Genomic DNA, 20,914 nt, shown 5'->3' on the forward strand with positions numbered 1-20,914 from the left:
AAGGATATGTTATAGCGTCTCTACAAAACTCTACACCCTTGATGAAGATCAAACTCATTAATTGAGATTCTTACATAGTTGAGAAAGTTTCCAACATCGAGGATTAATTTGCAGAAACTTGGCAGTAGTGAACTTTTCCTGAGATCTGCAGGCGACACACATAGTTATTAAAACGTTTTTTTTTTGTGCATTTATTCATTAATTCTGAAAAAAAAAAGTACAAAGAAATACTGTGCATTAAACAATGTGTGAAAAACTGAAATGAATACATAATAAACTAAAATATATAAAATAAAACAGAACAAAATAAAACCGAAAAACACAGACTAATGAACTAAAAAACATGGATAAATAAAACAAAAAACAAACAAATTAAAAAATTGTTTGATAAACAAGCTATAAACAAAAGTAAAACACAACAAAATATTTCAAAACTATAAATACAAAGACAATTAAACAAAAATAAAACAAAAAATGTATCAAATTAATTTTAACCTTGTTTTATAATGTGGGAATTATAAAAGTTGTTCTGAAGCAAATTCTCACATGTAAACAATATGTACAAGAATCTAACTGGATGTTTCAAATCTAAGGCGTTTATTTAAACACTTTTACACTTTGTACTGCTGAAAATGTTTAAGAGCAAAATGGTTTTAAACCGTAGCAGTCAGTTTGTACTCACTCTCACAGGCCGTCTCCACCAGCTCCACCTTGGGCTTCAGGATTTCGAGCACAGACATTGCTTCCTCACACAGCAACATGCATTCAATCCTCAGCTGGTAACTGATGACAGACAAAAACTATTAACTGACTCATGCACCTACAGTATTAGAAGAACAACACATGAATATGGGATTTAATGTCACTTTACCAGGGTACAGCCAGCAGTAAGAGGTAAAAGTGATCCACGCTGGCCAGTTTGTCTGAATCTCCTTGAAAGGTCTTTAAGTTGTCAATCTGGAGAAGTTAAACGCAAACACTCAACTGATCAAAAGCAAGATTTACGACTCCGAGTCTCCTGATCCTATTGGAGCAGAGCGTGGAAGATTTTGATTAGTTGATTGGCTAAAATTGGGGGCTCGTACGGGATATGAAATTTTATTTGACGACCCGCTCATTTAAAGGTTACAATATTAAAGAGGGATCAGACAACAAGGTCTAATCAAAGCAAACTGCACTTTAATACCCATAGATTTCTGTTTATAGTCACTATTAATTGTTGGAATAGTTTAATAAAACACTTTGCTTTGATTAGACTTGGTTGTCTGATCCCTCTTTTATGTTGCAATCTTGTATGAGTGGATTGTAAAATGGGGGGCTCGTCCGGGATACAAAATTTTATATTATGAATTAAGTTTGCAACATTAAAGCGGGATCGACAACAAAGTCTCAAAGAAAATTGTTTTATCAAATTAAAAATTACTACACAATAAGAGAAAATGCCAAAAGAAAGAACTAGAAAAGAGCCACTCTCGAGAGAACTAGCCCAAAGTGAGTGCCTACCCCAAATAACACATTACACTCTTAAATATTCAAAATAATGATCAATTAACAGGGTGACAAACAATCAAAATCATCCACGCTCTGCTCCAATAGGATCAGGAGACTCAGGGTCATCACAAGGATAGACTGCAGATTTACTCTCATGCATGTCAAAAAGACAGAAAACATTGATTCTGAACCTCGTTTTCGTTTGCATCAAGGTCTATGAATAGGATATACTTGTAAATGCCCATATTTTATTGGGAAGTACCTCATGTTTTTCCGGAAGGAGTTTCAGAAGCTGTTTCAGGGACTCAACGTCAAATTTGGAACAATCTCCTTTCTGCACCATCGACACAAACTCTTCATTTGAGCTGTTTGGGAATAAAGCAAACAAATAATCAAATATCTCTTCACGATATCGTCAGGATCCTGACCTGACGGCCTGTCTTTTCTCTGTTCAATGTTTCTTTGTTCGTTTTGTGTCTGAGCACATGGCTTTGTCTCTGTTTGCCACCTGATCCTCATGTGCTTTGCATCTTTATATTGTGTTCTTTTCCCTTGTGTCTGGGCTGGTCCGTTTTGTGGTATTTTCCTGTTCTTTGTTTGGAAGTTGTCCTTTGATCTTGCTCTAGTGAATTTTCTCTTTTATCCAGCAATATTGTATCCTTGTTTCCATTTTGTTTTCTCTAGACCGGTCTTGCTTTAGTTTTTGATTTTGTGCATTCTAGACTTGTTTAGATTCTCCTTCCATTTAGTATTTTATCTTTTTGTAGTTCCAGTTTCTTTTATGACATTTCTGATTTAGTCTTATATTGAGAAAAATGCTTAGTCACATTTTAAGTCACTTGAGTCTTTCATAGTTTTAGCTGACAAAAAGTGATTACTTTTAGTCAAACTGCAGTTATCAACATTTTGGTAGTTATTTTATATGTAGTCTTCAAACAAAAATAGTCATTCGTTCTTTTCCGTTTAGACCAAATCAATTAAGCTTATTAAAAATCTGAACCAAGGATTGAATTTGGAAAAACTTGAATAAATTGACAATTTTAATTTTTGACTGAACTATCCCTTCAACAGTAGCAAAAAGCATCTTATAAAAAAAATTTGTCAGTTTTTATCGTCAGAAATTAGTTTTAGATCGACGTCTCGTTTTAGTCAAATAATTGTTTTTATTTTCTTTGTCTTCGTTGACGAAATTAACACTGCTCTTTGGCCAATACTCTAATCAGTTTTGTCTGTCTTGTGTTGTCTCAAGTCTCGTCTTGTTTGCTATCATGTCTGGTCCTGTCCAGTCTCCACTGTCCCCCGGCTAGTGACCCCTACAGATTTGCAGCAGCTCTTGTACACTCAAGTATCTAGACTTTGGTTCTGAGAGCCAAAACCTGGCAGCCAGACTGGTGCAACATCTGAGATCAACATCAAGCTACTGGCTTCCGGTGTTCCTACCTAGTTTAGTTTAGTTTATTTGGACAGGGACAACGCACAACAACAGTGTTGTGCCAGAGTTAGCTATAAAGCTAATTAGCATCTGCAGTTCCTGGGCAGGATATTGTTACAAAATTATAATATTAAGTGACAAACAATACATGTAACACATACAAAATCGCATCAAACTACATTAGATTACAAATCCAAGTCAGTGATCACTGATTTTCCTTTAGCCATACTTTAAGAGTGGTTTTAAAAATACTAACAAAAAGCTGATTGTCCAAAAACAGTTTTCTTAAATTTAGTTAAACAGTCACCTCTAACTGATGACCTAGTCTGCCTGATAATGTCCTTACAGAAATTCACACATTGCTTAAGAGGTGGTGGTGCAAGATCACAAAATAGTTTATACGTTAAATACATTAGCAAAAAAAAAACAAAAAAAAAAACAACAGAAAAACCCGCATCTTTTTCCATCTGGGTTTTCATTTCTTGCAGAACCCTGACAGATATCACATAAACACACATTAAGCAATCAAAACGTTAAGCAATCTTACCACTTGAACTGCTTCAGAAAGATATTCAGGTTCAGATTCTTCTTGGGGTCAATGAAGGAAATCTGAGAAATAGGAAAAAAAAATCATGTTTAATCGAAACTTCAATTGACCCCATTTTCTTTGTACATGTACCAGCTCGTATTGTGTAGGATATAAGAATAAATTAAGTATTTACTTTTAAAGTTAATAATTTCAATAATTTACCAACACATCCATGGTCTCTGGTGTTGGTTAGTGGTCACATAACATGCAGGTAAAAATTATTTATTACAAAAATATTTAAAGTATTTTAAAATATCTAATTAAAATAATTTTTTTTAATTTTACATCTTTTAATTAGAAGCTTTTAATGAAAAATTTTTAATATTTCGGTAAGTTTGTTTTATTTGAATAAAAAAAATGTTTTGAATTACTTTCAAAAAACTTTTTAAATTCGAAGCTTTTAATTAACATTTTAAACTAAATATGTAAGCTAAAAGTTAGAATTTTACATTTTAATTAGAAGCTTTTAATCATCTCTTAAATGTGTTTTTAGATTTTTAATTTTAAAATAATTTTCATTTTAAATTTGCATTTAATTATTAGCTTTTAATCAACTTGTGTATTATTTCAACAAATGCCCAAAGAACTGTATTTTACTTACACTTTTATATTTAAACAAATATTTTAATTTTACATTTAATTATTACCTTTCAAGCAACTAAAACATTTCAGTAAGCAAATATTCTTGCTTTATTCAAGTTTTAAAAAAAAATCATTAATTATTTTTCCTTTATTTTAATTTGTATCGTTTTACATTATTAGCTCTCAATCAACTTTTTTAAATCAAACCTTGCTATAAAAGCATACATTTGTTTTTATAATCTTAAATTGAAATAATGAATAACTTGTTCCAACTCTCAGCATTAGTCATCATTCCTTCTTATTTTTCACAATCTAATCCGTTTCTAATTATAAAATTCACTCCTGCTCGATGCTTTTTCTTCTCTTTGAAAATCAGTTCATGCATTCTAGGGAATCAAACCCATGACCTTGCCGTTGCGAGCGCCATGATTCTGAGTTACATGAATGCTCTTAAATTCAATGTTGAAATGTAATCTGTTATTTTATATGTATATCTCATACCTCCTTGGGCTCTTTCTTGAGTGAAGTGGCTGGGCTCTTGTCTTTAACTTCAGTCACTGGCAGACAGAAGAGCTGCTCGATGCTGCTGTAATTGGGCTCCACCGGTGAATCGGTCGAGACTGATGCCCACATTGAAGGACCATCTATGAAAAAACCCACATACACACTGTATTTACACACAAAAATGCATGCACTGATAGAAAGTATAACTTCCAGTCTGATTAAACAAACACTGAGAATCATAGTTCTGTTATAAATCATATCATAAAATCATAAATGTTACAAAAAAACTGTTGATAATTTTTCTTGCCAGTCTTCTCTAAATAATAAACGTCCAAAATAAGCAGCTAACTTGATCAAGCTTTATACTGATTAAAAATCTGGCCATTAGCAGTGTTACTTTAGTATCACTGATACACTTCTACAGTTCTTATATTTTATAAATTCATATTAATTTCAGTAAAAAGTTTTAGTAATTTTGTCGTTTTATGTTTTTGCAAACAAATGTTTACATATTTTAATATCCATGTCGATAATGAAAAAGATGCATTGGGATCAGCATTTATAGACATTCTGAACTCTATTGGTGTTAGACAACACGTTTCAGGACCTACTCATTGTCGAAATCATACTCTAGATTTAATACTGTCACATGGAATTGATGTTGATAGTGTTGAAATTATTCAGCCAAGTGATGATATCTCAGAGCATTATTTAGATTTGTAAAAACTTCATATAGCTAAAACTGTAAATTCTTCTTCTTGTTCCAAGTATGGAAGAACCATCACTTCCACCACAAAAGACTGCTTTTTAAGCTATCTTCCTGATGTATCCAAATTCCTTAGCATATCCAAAACCTCACAACAACTTGTAACATAAACTATGGACTCTCTCTTTTCTAGCATGTTAAATACAGTTGCTCCTTTACGCTTAAGGAAGGTTAAGGAAAACAGTTTGACACCATGGTATAATGAGCATACTCGCACCCTAAAGAGACCAGCCCGAGCGCAGCTGGAGGAAAACAAAACTAGAGGTATTTCGTATTGCTTGGCGGGAAAGTAACCTATCCTACAGAAAAGCTTTAAAAAACCCTCTTTTAGAAAAAAAACACAACCCCAGGTATTTATTCAATATAGTGGCAAAATTAATGAAAAACAAAGCCTCAACAAGTGTTGACATTTCCCAACACCACAACAGTAATGACTTCATGAACTACTTTACTTCTACAATCGATACTATTAGAGATAAAATTGCAACCATTCAGCCGTCAGCTACAGTATCACATCAGACAGTGCACTATAGACCCCCTGAGGAACAGTTCCACTCATTCTCTACTATAGGAGAGGAAGAATTGTATAAACTTGTTAAATCATCTAAACCAACAACATGTATGTTAGACCCTATACCATATAAGTTCCTAAAAGAGGTGCTTCCAGAAGTCATAGATCATCTTCTGACCATTATTAATTCCTCATTGTCATTAGGATATGTCCCCAAAACCTTCAAACTGGCTGTTATTAAGCCTCTCATCAAAAAACCACAACTTGACCCCAAAGAACTAGTTAATTATAGACCAGTCTCGAATCTCCCTTTTCTGTCCAAGATACTAGAAAAGGTGGTATTCTCACAATTATATTCCTTCTTAGAGAAAACAGTACTTGAATGAGCTCTTGTAACATTATAATCCTCTACGTCCTCTACGTTCTCAAAACTCAGGCAATTTTCCTATTTGGCGCCTAAACTCTGGAATAACCTACCTAACATTGTTCAGGAGGCAGACACACTCTTGCAGTTTAAATCTAGATTAAAGACCCATCTCTTTAACCTGGCTTACACATAACATACTAATATGCTTTTAATATCCAAATCCATTAAAGGATTTTTAGGCTGCATTAATTAGGTAAACCGGAACCGGGAACACCCGATGTACTTGCTACATCATTAGAAGAATGGCATCTACGCTAATATTTGTCTGTTTCTCTCTTATACTGAGGTCACCGTAGCCACCAGATCCAGTCTGTGTCCAGATAGGAGGGTCACTGCACTGGAATTTAACTGCTGGTTTCGTCTTGCCAGAGGAGAACTGGCCCCCAGACTGAGCCTGGTTTCTCCATGGTTTTTTTCTCCATTTGTTTAAAGCGCTATAGAAATAAAGGTGACTTGACATTTAATTATAGTGTTAAGTTCTTTTAGTACATTAACTTAAGCTAAACAAAAATAAGAAACATTGCCTTTTCAATGAGCTGAAATTAAAGGTTTACATGCTTGATATTTCATTTTGTTTATATTCAAATTAGATTTTATTTTTATAATTTTGTTTTCGGTTTAATTTAAGCTAAATGTTTAGTAATTTTGTCATGCAAGTCACTTTTATTAATTTGTATATTTTTTAAATATCTATATTTTGAATCAGATTTTATTTTTAAATTCGGTTTTCATTTTTATTTTAATAAAAGTTTTTTTTTAATGTCTATATACTTGCAACTATCTGAAATAAAATTTCTGCATTTTTGTATTTTTTATATTTTGAATTATATTTTATTTTTATATATTAATGTTGTAATTTTTTTTTATCTCTAAATGCGTTTTAATTTTATTTTTTTTTAAAAATTTTATTTCTATTAAAGTTATTTTTTATCATTTTTGCATTTTATTTTTGTCAATATTTTGAATCAGATTTTAGTTTTATATATTAATATTTTAATTTTTTAAATGTCTAAATAATGCGTTTTTAATTTTTTTTTATTTCTATTAATGTTATTTTCTTTCAAATAATGATTTTAGCTTTGGTTATCGAAATTAAGCCTGGCGATTACACTTCATATTTACATTCTTCTGCATTTGGCACAGAGAGAGCTCTGCATGTTCTCAGCTCATGCGTTCTCTGGGAATCAAAGCGTGGAGTCGCTAGCGTTCCTCACGGATCTCACCGGTGACGGCTCTGGAGTTCAGCTTCTGCCAGTTGAGTTTCTTCATCCTGAGAGTGGGATACGGACCGCTCCTCGCCGGCGCGGAGTAACACTGACCAACCGGATGAAACGTCCGGGCCACGATCACATCACCTGCTCCTGGAGGAGGTGGTGGAGGAGGAGGTGCACCCATGCCAGGTAAAGGTGGAGGAGGAGGTGCACCCATGCCAGGTAAAGGTGGAGGTGGAGGAGGTGCACCCATGCCAGGTAAAGGTGGAGGTGGAGGAGGTGCACCCATGCCAGGTAAAGGTGGAGGTGGAGGAGGTGCACCCATGCCAGGTAAAGGTGGAGGTGGAGGTGGAGGTGCAGAACACATTCCTGGAAGAGGAGGCGGAGGAGGAGGCATTGGTGCTCCTGGTAAAGGAGGAGGTGGTGGAGGTGCAGGAGGAGGTCCAGCTCCTGTTTTGAAAGGCACTGCTGAGAAAGGAGGTGGAGGAGGAGGTGGAGGTCCGGTCTTTGTGGAGTTGATCGGAGGTTCCTGGGTTTTGGATGATCTGCAGGAACACTCCAGTTTCTCGTCTTTGGTCTCCGTCTGAACGGCTTGATTCTTTTTTCTGGACTCATAACCGTTGACCTCAAAGGAGCCTTTGGACGATTCCTTCGAGAAGACGAGACGCTGCATGATCTTCTCAGATGAGTCCATCTCAGCTGAAAGCCCAAAGAAATAGAAAGAGAAACATTTCATCAATGCATTACAGGAAAAAGAAAACATACATAGACACAATAAAAGATATAAAAGTAAATAATCAAATAAGTAATTATACAAGTACATAAGCGACTAAATACAATTAAACAAGTAGATCAATTAAAAGTAAATATTTGCTTGTTTATTTATTTGCTTTTTTACTTAAGGAAGCAGATTTAAAAGTCAATTTATTTTAGTAAGCAAACAAGTACATGAGCAATGAGACGTACACTGCAAGTAAACAAATGAGCAAATAAATATATATTATGTATATGCATTTACCTACCAAGTAAATAGTTAAATAACCAATTAAGAAGCAAGTGAATAAATAAGCAGGTAAATGTAAAACTATATAAATGAAAAATATTAAAGAAAATTAATACGTGTAAATAAGCGAATACGTAAAGTAAAAAAACACATAAGCAATTAAATGCATAATTAAATAAAGCAAGTAAATTAAGTTAATAAATAAGCAGGTGAATAAATACGTAAATGAGTGAAAGAGCAAAATCATATTATTCTGATTTCTGAAGATCATGTGACACTGTAGACTGGAGTAATGATGCTGAAAATACAGCGGAGCATCACAGAAATAAATTACAGTTTAATAGATATTCACATAGAAAGCAGTTATTTTAAATCGTAAAACCATTTCAGAATATTACTGCTTCTGCTGTATTTCTGATCAAAATAAATGCAGGCTTGGTGAGCAGAAGAGACCAATCAATCCAGATGACATGCATTCAGTAATTTCCAAACGGAGACATTTCCATGAGAATAATGCACATGGCACATGACGAGAGAAACTCACAGCTCTGAGCAATCAGTACGGCTCTGTTAGCGAGCGCCTCCAGCGCCTGCCAGATATCGGCTCGCTCGGGACCCAGCAGCAGCAGCGCTTGCAAGACGGACAACAGCTGAAGAGACGACGGGAAGCTGCTCACCTGCAAACACACGACGCAGCTCAAGCTACCAGACACCATACCAGTCAAAGAAACAGCGCAGATCTGTAAGAGGAGCACCGCTTGCCTTGTTAAACAGAGATGTGAAGACTTCCTGATGGTTGCTCATGTCAATTCCTCCATAGAGCCTCAGGAGCTCGTCCTCATCTTCAGCCATGGCCTCTTCAAACGCCTCACACTGGATGATCAAGTCTTCATCATCCTCTTCTCTAAAACACACATGCACTGTGATGCACACTGAGATTTATTCAGCGTGCACTTCTGCTTCACAAAACTCACCTCAACTTCGGCAGCAGGTGAAGCAGCTGTAATCCTGGAGGACACAAATCAGCGTAAAGTCCATGAATACACACAAAAAAAACCATCTAGAGCTCTGTGTTGGAAAGATCCGTTGTGTTAAAGCACAAAACCGGAGGCATGTGCTGGTGTGATGAACAGGTGAACACAATTAAGACTTGATCACTTCTGTTTGCAGTTGCATGCTACACATACTACTCATACTAGATCTGAAGTATGCAATGTGTATATCGTGCACAACTCAGCATTTATTTTAGTATCATTAAGATTTTTGTTAATTTTGAATCAGTTTTCATTTAAATATTTTTATAGTTTATTTTTTTCATACTGCATGATGTGTACTTACATGCTATTTTTAATAAATATCAGCTAGCATTCATTGTACACTGTGCACTATACACAGTACTAGGACTGTATTTGAAATAAAGGGCTGTGTTCTAAATAGCATACTTGCATACTACTCATACTGTTTTTGCAGTATGCAATATGTATATTGTACAAAATAGGTTGCATTCCCAGAAGATTTATAAAATTTATCAAAATGTGCAATGTACAGGATTTACCATTTTTTCTGTACTTTTTATTACTGCAACTTACAATCTACAAGAGCTGTATTTGAAATAGGGGCTGTGTGTTAAATGGCATACTCAACTTTTACGCTAGTATTCTGTATTCTGTATGTAGCATCACATACCGATGAACTCCTTGCGCATCTTGTCTCTCTGGCGCAGGTCGTCGGCGCTGAAGATCAAGGCGTTTATGACGCTCAGAAGAGTCACCATGTAAGGCACGTTATCAGTCGACTGGAGTTCGTTCATAATCACACTGAATCGATACTGCTGCGTCTTCACAGACTGTTAGACAAACACAGTACTGTGTCGCATCACATCATGTCATGCTAACTTCACATTAGCCATATTATTTTCCATTTTAACAAGGTTATCCTCAAACTTTCCTTAAAGCTAACATCATTGCTCCAGAAGAAAACTATCACTTCCTAGTATTGAGACTTGCATGTGGCTTAAAAAGGAAATTACTGTCCGATTGAAAATATGCATGCATACAATGTTTTGTGCATGCATTACATTACCTTGATTAACATATAAACAAATAATCCACACGCATTGGAAATATGATTTTCTTAGGATTTTTATCTTAGTGCAAATACAAACAATCTTAAATCAAGATGCATTTACTTAAGCGGCAAAAAGACTGAAGATATAAAGTCTTGTTTAATTGTTTAAGCTTAAAACAAGAAAAAGATCTGCCGATGGGGTCAGAAACATGAACGTAAACGTAAAGATTCTTTTTCTTAAAATCTCATGAGTACATTACAGCCAAAATGAAATCTCCATAGAACAAAAAAAATGTGCAATAACAAAATAAATAAATAAAGCAAGCACGCAAGTACATGCATGAAGAAATATGTAAATAAACAAGCAAGTAAATAAGTAAAGAAATATGCAAATAAATAAGCAAGTAAATAAGTAAATAAATATTTTAATAAAAACAAGTAAATATATAAATAATCAAAGTAAGCAAGCAAATAAATAAAAAATATTTAAATAAATAAATAAGCAGTTGTTTTACGCAAAAACTCTTTATTTTGATATTTTTTTTTATAAAACAAGGCTTCTTAATTTCTGTAATGTTGCTTCTCCAGTAAATGTATCTTGATTTAAAACTGTTTAGATATTTGTATAAAAAAAGACAAGCGTACTGAGAAAGAGCAGTCTATTTAGAAGCAACAGTGTGATGTTTTTGTGTTTTTATCTACATGCCGTAAACAATGAAATATTGAGAGATGCAATGGTCGTAGGAGACGCATGTTATCTGTCTCAGCTGACCACTTCAGATCACTCGACACTCACTGATATCAATCCCTTAACTGATCCAGACGGAGGCGCAAGAATCAGATCATCACTTGCCTTGTAATGGTCCAGAGCGTCTAAAGCGAGTCGGTGTCCCTCGGAGGAGAACATGCAAAGGGCCGCCAGCAGCTCGAACACCTGCTTCTTCACCATGGTATTAGACGTGTCCAGAGCTGGAGGCAAAGGGAAAGGAAATACAGCGCTGTTAGCTTCCTCCTCCATCGTTTCGTCCCTCTCCACTTTTAGGATGAGTTAGCAGCTACATTTTGGGAGACGTAATGTGAACTTTGTACTTCTGATGGTTAAAAAAAAACAGCCAGAGCATGTGATAGGTGTGAAGATTGAGCAATGCAGATACCGTGAGCAAGGCTTTGGAGGAATGTGTGTTTTTCTGGATTTATCTCGTCTGCTGGATAGTTAGTGCACAGATTTAAAGGAACAGTTCGGCCAAATCCTTCTTTCAGACGTATAGAATCAGCGATTGAGTGATTTCGACAGACAGGTGAACACATGCATCCTCAAAAGAGAAGCATGAAAGAAAATCCATGCTTTTAGGGTGAACTTTTCCTTTACCCCTGTAAAGCCTGACACATAAAACTGTAGCAGAAAAAAATAATCAGATTTTCTGAAATGGAGTGGTTTATTGAACCTTTAGAAAATATATTTGGGGACAAAAAACAGTTGCATGTTGATGAGTATCAAAATTGGCACGTCAGACTTTTATTGCTCATAATTTTGAAATAAAAGAAAAGAAACATCTATATTATGACTAAATCAAAATTATGAGATATTATGGCATTATGATATACTAAATCGTAATTATAATATAAAACGTCATAATTATGAGAAGTAATTTATGACATGCTAAGTCATAATTTAGTGGTAAAAAAATTTTAATTTGATAACTATGAGACAAAGTGAAAATTATGAAGAGAATTATGAGATAAAAATGTAATAGTCAAAATTATGACAGATCTATTATGAGATAAAATTCATAATTATAACATAAAAGTCAAAATCAAAGATAGAAAGTCAAAATTATGACAAATTAATTTTGAGATAAAAAAAATCTTAATTATGACAAAAAAAATCATCAATTTGAGATTGAAAGTCATTATTATGAGACAAAATGAAAAATATGAAAAGTGAACTATTAGATTAAATGTCAATTATGAGATAAAAAGACGAAATTAGAAAGAAAGATAGAAAGTAAAAATTATGACAAGTGAACTATGAGAAAAAAAGTCATAATTATGACTATAAAAGTAACAAAATCTTTTTTTTTTTTTAAATAAAAAATTAAATAAGATTATTTTTTTTAAACGGTTTACTGAAACTTTAGACAAAACATTGTAAAAAATATTGTACAAAATACACAAATGTGTGTTTTTTCATAATTATGAATATTTGTCACATAATTCTAGTCATGATTTGCATTTTATCTCATAATTTATCTCAAAGGTTGTTCTTTTTGTTTGTTTTTGGGCACAAAAAGTATACTCATAGCTTCATGAGATTACGGTCGAAGTCACATGGACTATTTTAACCCTGTCCTTGCTGACATTCAGTTCCCATGCAGGGCTCTCAAACAGGATTGATGGAGAATCAAGTAAAGTTGATCTGCTTCAGTCCAGGAAGAGTTCATCTGGAGATATTACTGACCTTTACTTCATCAGAATCGGTCAAGATTTGACACCAGAAAGAATTGTGAAGTACACTAATAGAGCTAGAGTAAGATTGCTCTACCTTGCGACAGCTTGCGCACGTATCCCTCATTATCCACGATGAAGTGAATCCCAGCGGAGGAGTTCATCACGGCTCTCACACAGTTCACACACGTCAGCTGGAGCAGAGCGTCTGCGATTCGAGAGCAGCCGCGTCCCGACAGACGGTCCAGGGCCTCCAGCAGCAGGTCGAGGCCCGAGAGCTCCAGGAACTGCACCATCCAGGTCTGGTCGCTCTTCTCCAGCCGCTTCTTCAGGCCCGAGTAGTTGACCACGGTGGGCACCTGCAGCAGACGGATGCACAGCTCGGCGTCTGAGTTCTCCAGGTTGGCCTCCTGCGGGCCGTCCAATTCTTGAGACGAGCCCAGTCGACCTCGCACGGCCGCCCACTTCTTCAACGCGCCGTCTGACTTCCCAGACATGATGATGATGATGAAGATGAAGATTAAGGGAGATTCTGAGGAGCTAAAAGCAGAGCATTTATTTACACACACAATAATAATAAGTTTAATTCAGATTTATACAGAAACTCAAATATCCTCACTACAACCCGCCTAAATAAAAGTCTGGTTTAACTTGAAGAAATTGTGACAGAAATGTATAGCTACTGCACAGCAAAACCTACTTCTTAAAGCAACAATAATACACAATTATTATTAATAATATTTACATTTAGTCATTTAGCAGATGCTTTTATCCAAAGAGACTTATAAATGGGAAGAATAAAAGCAGTCAAATCTAACAAAAGAGCAACAATACATAAGTGTAAATGACAAGTCTTGGTTAGCCTTACGCAGTACACTTAGCAAGGTACACACACACACACACACACATATATACATATATATACACATATATACACACACACACACACACACATATATACATATATATAAATATATATACACATATATACACACACATATATATATATATAGTGCAAGTGAACGCGGCGCGCTGGTGCTTCCATGTCACGGTTATCATTGTCTGCTATACTTGCTTTTTATTTATTAAAATACATGCAATTGGTTGATGAAACATTTATTAAAATTAAGATAAAATTTGTACAAAACGAAATTCGTTTTTAAGAAAGGTTTTCTACAAAGCAAAATTTAATAAAGTGGTAAATATCATGTCTGACGATTTCATTAAGTGGTAAAAACCATGTCTTCCGATATATGGAGCATCTTATGATCCTATCTAAAAAATGAAATTAATTTTTGATAAAAAATATTTGTAAAAAATATTTTAATGACACGGTTTTGGCGGTTATAGAGTTCTAATGACGATGTTCAACTATAACCGCCGGTCTCACGGTTATATACTAAACGTCACACCCCTAATATATATATATATATATATATATATATATATATATATATATATAGGGCTGCACGATATCGGGAAAAAGTGACATTGCGATTTGTTTATTTTTCTGCGATATATATTGTGATATGAAATCTAATCAAATTTTTTCTTATAAAAAAAATGGGGTAAGCACACTTACATTCTCATTTTAAATGATTTAAACATCAACACCATCTTGTCAATTGATTAATATGCGCGAGGGAGAGAGAGCAAGACAGAGCTTGTGTTGTTTGAAGACAGTGAGCGTGCGGCTTGGGCTCACTCGCTTGCTCTCTATCTCGTGCGCTCTCGCTCGCTCTCTCTCTCTCTCTCAGACGGTAGCTCGCTCTCTCTTTCTCTCTCTCTCGAGCGCGCTCTCTCTCTCTCTCTCTCTCTCTCTCTCTCTCTCTCTCTCTGCCCTGTTAAACAGACATGACTTAAAAACACATGCAAATGATAAACTTTCGTAAATTGCAATATCGATATTTAAACGACACATCGTGCAGCCCTTAATATATATATACACACGCACACACGCTAGGAGTTAAAGGGTCAAAAGATGTGTTTTAGCCGATTCTTGAAGATGGCTAAGGACTCAGATGCTGGGATTGAGTTGGGCAGGTCATTCCTCCAGGTAAAAGTCTGTGAAAGTGATTTTTTGCCTCTTTGAGATGCACAATAATACGCTGTTCACTTACAGAACACAAGCTTCTAGAGGCACATCATTCTGAAGTAATGAATTTAGGTAAAGGGGTGCAGAGCCAGTGGTGATTTTGTATGCAAACATTAATGCACTGAAGTTTTGCGAGCAGCTACTTGTATGAAAAGAGGTGTGAGGTGTATTCTTTCCGGCTCATTAAAGATTAATCTTGTGGCTGCATTTTGTGATTAATTGTAAAGGTTTGATAGAAGTGCCAAGAGGGCATTGCAATAATCCAGTCTGGACAGAACAAGAGCTTGAACAAGGAGTTGTGAAGCATATTCCCAAAGAAAGAGCCTGATCTTCTTAATGTTATATAAAGAAGAATTAATGTCTTTCAACACCATTTGATGAAAAATTCATCTTAAAACATAAAACACCGAATCTAAGATAAATAAAATGGAAAACAGAATTTAGAAAAAAAAGGTTTCATTAAAAGGTATCTGACTCCGTGAAGTTTACATTCATTTTCAAGGTCTAACAAACATGCAGAATGCATTTCTCCCCATTAATAATGTGAAACGAATATCCTAATAAACAGAGATTGTGAATAATATGGGAATAAAAATATCCCAACCCTACTTTCATAAAAGAGAGTCGTATTCATAAAGACACGTGATCTTAAAACACTCATAGGCTTGAAGATGCAGGACAGTCAGAGTATCTCTATCAGAAATCCCCACATTTCCAGGAAACGAGAGCCGAGTGTCAGAGAAAGGAAGGATGAAACCACAGCATCAACACTTCATCAGTCCAGAGGAATGGACGATCAGTTCAGACTTGCAAAATACAACCCGTCATGAGCTCTTCTCATCTTTCTCCATGTGGGTTCAGACTTTCCTGGCATGTTTCGTTGCTATCCATCATTTCAACAGACCCAAAAAAGAGGCATCTATGGCAAGCGCGGGCATGAAACTCATTTCACCTCACTGACTGGGGAATTTACATAACTGTGGAGAATAAAGTCTCTATAATTAATTCTGAAAATGATTAAATCCATTATAAAGCAGGTTTAGATCTGTTGAACATCACTGTAAGTAAACATGAGCTCAAAGCTTTGTCTGAACACACCCTTAAACTCAACAAACACAGGAATCTCTCCGACGTTCGGACAGAGACGCCATATTTCATTGATCTCACACACAGACGCCAACGCAGAAGGTCAGAAAGCCGTATGAGGTTCACGCACGCACCAAAATACACTTAACATAGCTTTTAGGATCAACTGCAAACAGCAGACTTGAAAAAACAAAAAAAAGAGTCATTTAAATTAAAGCGGCTGTGTATTTTCATGATTTCTGAAGATCATGTGACACTGAAGACTGGAGGAATGATGCTGGAAATACAGCGGAGCATCACAGAAATAAATTATAGTTTAACACATATACACATAGGAAACAGCTGTTTTACATTAGAATAATATATCACTATTTTACAGTACTTTTGATCAAATAAATGCAGCCTCGGTGAGCAGAAGAGACCTTTTCTTTTATAAATCAAGTGTTTAAAACAGATTAAAAGTGTATTGTAGGCTGCTCGCTGACTTTTTAACATAAACACTTGCGTGTTATGCAACACATGCATTGTGTACATCAATCTAAACTGCTGATTCGACACGATCTGGGCTTTATATCTGATTGTTTTACACAAAACACACCACTCTAGCGTTGGAATCTGTCCCATCAGCCCCAGCGGGACGTCCCGCAGGGATTTACTGCAGACAAAGAGCTTTTATGCCACGGCGAAAGCTCAACAAAAGTGCCAGAGCATCTTTGGCACTGGATTCAGTTTTCCCTTTTCAACCCCAGTTTGTTTCGACTGAGGAAAGTCAGAGAGATGCTTTATTTAGCTTGGCAGAAAAAGCTATTTTAGATGTTAGTTTGGGGAAAGTTGGGCATATTTGGGCTTGTTTCGTCTCTGGATGCCAGTTACTCAATACAAAGATCATCCCGGAACAAGAAATCACAAGAAAAGTACACTTTTTGTCACCTGAAGCTGATACAAATCTACTGAAACACACAATCTGGTGAAATACCGGTCATGCCATCACTCACAGCTACTCAGATAAGGCAAAAACTCTCCCTTCCTGCAGTTGTGTAAAAGTTCATGCAAGAACCAACCTCGACATGAATGCCAGGAATGTCCTTAACACAGATCCTCCAATGTGTAAGACTTCAGCAGACGGTCACATGCATCAGGGGGAAGGAAAGGGAAACTCACAGAACAATATGACTCAATGCTTCTGCTTTCTCACTAATGTACTGTATTCTGTGGTCACTTTTCCTGAAGAGTGAATTGAACAAAATCAAAATCATATTTGAAAATAAATATGAAAGAGGGAATTATATCTTGCTGAAGCATATTTATGGGATGATTATTTTCATGACAACACATTTCTTTACCTTAATAATCATTTTGTACATTTTAAAAATCTCACTGCATTGCTATTTTTTTTCGGGGATGAAACTCATGGAAATAATGTAACAAAAAACACACTTATTTTTTAAATTATAATTTTAAATGTTTTACTTTAAAATTCTAATGCTTTGCTATTTTCATGATGGAATGTTAAGAAATGAATACTCATTTTACTTGAATAATCCTTTTAATATTTTAACTTTAAAAATCCCATTGATTTGCTATTTTTTCTTATGTAAAATAATCAAGAAAATAATGTCACATTTTGGTTTTATAATCATTTGAAACTTTTTAAAAAATCATATTGCAGTGGAACTGTCAGGAAAAAAATGTCAAAAAGTCATGTTAACATTTAACCTTTAAAATCCCATTGCATTACTATTTTTCATGATTTAATTGTCAAGAAAAATGTCACAAAAACAAATTTTACTGTAAAAATCATTTGAACATTTTAACTTTAATAAAATCCCATTGCATTTTTTAAAAGTAGAAGTATCAAGAAAATAATGTGACAAAACACGTTCCTTTAATAGTGATTTTAACATTTTGACTTTAAAAATCCCAATAAATCCCAATGAGATTTCTGTGAAAAAAAAAAAAAGTCAAAATATGATTTTTTACTTTAATTATTATTTTAATGTTTGAATATCAAAAAAAAAAAATCAAAAAAAAATAACTTTAAAAATAAATTTGCATTGCTATTTGTTTGTGATGAAATTATAAAGTAAAAAAGAAAAAAAAAAGAAATTATGTTATAGCATTATATACTTTTTGATGACTGTAAACTAATTTTTTTTTTTTTTAAACATTGGGGTGAAATACGACCTAGACAAGTTTTCTCTGGATTCACCTCCATGCTTCAAAGCAGCAGCTAGAAAGTCCAAACTGTCTAAATGTTATTTGACTGTAACACACAGATACAGTGAAGCATCTTCTCTGTGCCGACCTTGATAAAGCTTCTCAGTGAGGTCAGACTCTCAAGGGTGACAATAACCTACATATGAACAATACAATCACGTGTGTTTGTCACAAACCTGCAAACATCAAAGTCTCTAATACAGTGCTCCTCTTCAGATGATATTTGGGTGAAACTAGCTACTCAATAGTTGATTGGAAAAGCACAGGTCCATATAAGCACAGAGATTTCAAATAAACACTAATGCAAATTACAGCATGTTCATTTCACTGGAATGTGCGACTTGTTAAGAGCATCACTAGAAATAGTGTGAATTTATCACATTTCCTCCTTTTCTGGGTGTCACGCTTACATGACACAATCTATCAGGACAAACAGCAGCTGTTTCCTGTGAAATGCAAATAGGTCATTTAATAACCACTTACATAAAATGACATGGATCGAGCCAGAATGATAACAGCGCTGCATAGAGAGCAATGCAGTTTTCTTCCTGATGTCTGAGTGCATTATTCAGTATTATATACAGTACACCCATAAGCCCATACTTAACTTTTACTGACTAAGCAGACACACCCGACTACACTATAAATCACTAATTATAAAACATGACCACTGTTACTAGCAAGATACCACAATACTACAGTAAATCTGCAATAATGTGGTGTTATTCACCACCAGCACCACCAAAATAAATAAATGAATAAATAAATAAATAAATAAATAAATTCATAATTACAGTTTGTGATTTTTTTTTTTTACATATAATTGTCAATTGTGTAAAAACTATGACTTTAAGAATATTTTTTTTGGGGGGGGGGGGGGGGGGGGGGTGAATCATCAAGAAAATAGTTGCAACAAACATTTTCTTTTAATAATCATTTTAACATTTTAACTTAAAAAATAATATTGCATTGCTATTTTTGGGAAGGAATTCTGGGGCCAACCGATAATCGGCGCAGAAATTTAAGCTTTTTATGGTTATCGGTATCGGTCATTTGCCGATAAAATTATTTAAAAGCATTTAAAGACAGTTTTTGTCAGAGCCCTTGTTATTCTAAAGTTTTACATTTATTTTAATTTTTACACTTGACATATATCGGCTCAAAACATCGGTTATCGGTCTACTTGATCTGTAATAATCGGTATCGGCCATAAAAACAAAAACACATATCAGTCGACATCTAGATGAAATTGTCATGAAAATAATTCTATGAACAGCACAATTTCCTTAAATAATCATTTTAAGATTTTAATAAAAAAATTAAATTGTACTGCTATTTTTGGGTAAGAAACTATAAATAAAAAAAGTCAATAATTTTCACATTTTTCTTTAATAATCATTTTAAAAGCATAAGCTTAAAAGTCCTGTTGCATCGCTGTTTTGGGGGATTTAATTACTATTACTACAGTAAAACTTCAATAATGTGGTGTTATTCGCCTCTGTCAAAAAAAAAAAAAAAAAGCCCAAATTACAGACTATGAAAGAAAACTATCTATTAAAAAACTACTAATAAACAAACACTTTTGTCATTATTTGTGAATTTACAAGCATTTTTTGCATGAAAATGGATTCAATGTATGGTATTTTGTCTAAAAATGTGTGAAAATAAATATAAATGCACGCTTTTATCCACCCAGGGTTATTATACAGAGCAAATCCTTCTGATTTAGTGTTTTCACAGACTGCAGCTGCATCTCAGCACAACATCTGCTTCATATTAAGACTCTTCCTCAACTAACAGCACAAACAGAGAGCAGGCTCTTCAGAAAGCTTCTCCTCCTCCTCATCTGATTGCTGCTGTCCATCTGATCTCCTGAATATCTCGCCCACACTAATGCATTTACACCCACAACCACTATCTGTGACAAACAACCCAAGCCTGAAGAGGACAGAATGTCTTCAAACGACGAGACAGCATCAGTAAAGCATCTTTTCATGCAGTAACTTTGACTCTGTTTACACACAAACGGCACGCGATGATACAAACACACACTGCTCTCAGCTGATGTTTGGCTTGATATGACAAAAGCAACACTGTTTCCATATTCGGATCAATAAACAATACACAAATAATGATACAATCTCCGCTGTTTAACCGACAGTCAAGCTTCATCTCAGAATCATGGCGATTTTTCCTCCCCATATTCATAATGCATAATGACACTAGTAAGAAAATACTTCAGATTTTTTTTTTCTGAAACCAGGGTTTATTTGTGTATTGTGTATTTATGGCATTGAGGGAATCTTTGAGATATTATATATTAATTTGTCCTACCTGTGATTCAGCGAGTGTCCTTTATGATGTGATGAAGAGGAGAACTGATGAGAGAAGACACATTCCGGGCGTCTCTCCTGAGAGTTGGAAGTATTCCGGGCAGATGAGGGCGAGACTGTTGGACTGACTCAAGCTGCACACGTGCAGACCACGC

At 34.8% G+C, this 20,914-nt stretch overlaps 1 protein-coding gene across 7 annotated transcripts in view; it reads right to left on the reverse strand.

Annotated features, from left to right (window-relative positions):
• LOC127933140 (inverted formin-2) overlaps positions 1-20,914 on the reverse strand; it is a 31,610-nt gene extending 10,696 nt beyond the window's left edge. For 5 of the 7 annotated variants that reach the window (XM_052529886.1, XM_052529887.1, XM_052529884.1 and 2 more), the window contains exons 1-14: positions 20,761-20,911; positions 13,126-13,560; positions 11,437-11,552; positions 10,203-10,362; positions 9,491-9,524; positions 9,279-9,420; positions 9,061-9,193; positions 7,526-8,212; positions 4,596-4,738; positions 3,471-3,532; positions 1,754-1,856; positions 872-957; positions 683-783; positions 75-145 (exon numbers count right to left, since the gene is read on the reverse strand). In XM_052529886.1, coding sequence (XP_052385846.1) covers positions 75-145; positions 683-783; positions 872-957; positions 1,754-1,856; positions 3,471-3,532; positions 4,596-4,738; positions 7,526-8,212; positions 9,061-9,193; positions 9,279-9,420; positions 9,491-9,524; positions 10,203-10,362; positions 11,437-11,552; positions 13,126-13,525 — 2,238 coding nt within the window. In that variant the 5' untranslated portion in view covers positions 13,526-13,560; positions 20,761-20,911. Of the gene's footprint in view, positions 1-74; positions 146-682; positions 784-871; positions 958-1,753; positions 1,857-3,470; positions 3,533-4,595; positions 4,739-7,525; positions 8,213-9,060; positions 9,194-9,278; positions 9,421-9,486; positions 9,525-10,202; positions 10,363-11,436; positions 11,553-13,125; positions 13,569-20,760 lie in introns of those variants that run through there. The other 2 variants (XM_052529885.1, XM_052529890.1) reach the window with 2 other exon arrangements.

Source organism: Carassius gibelio, chromosome A17 (assembly GCF_023724105.1).
Source record: "Carassius gibelio isolate Cgi1373 ecotype wild population from Czech Republic chromosome A17, carGib1.2-hapl.c, whole genome shotgun sequence".
NCBI lineage: Eukaryota > Metazoa > Chordata > Actinopteri > Cypriniformes > Cyprinidae > Carassius > Carassius gibelio.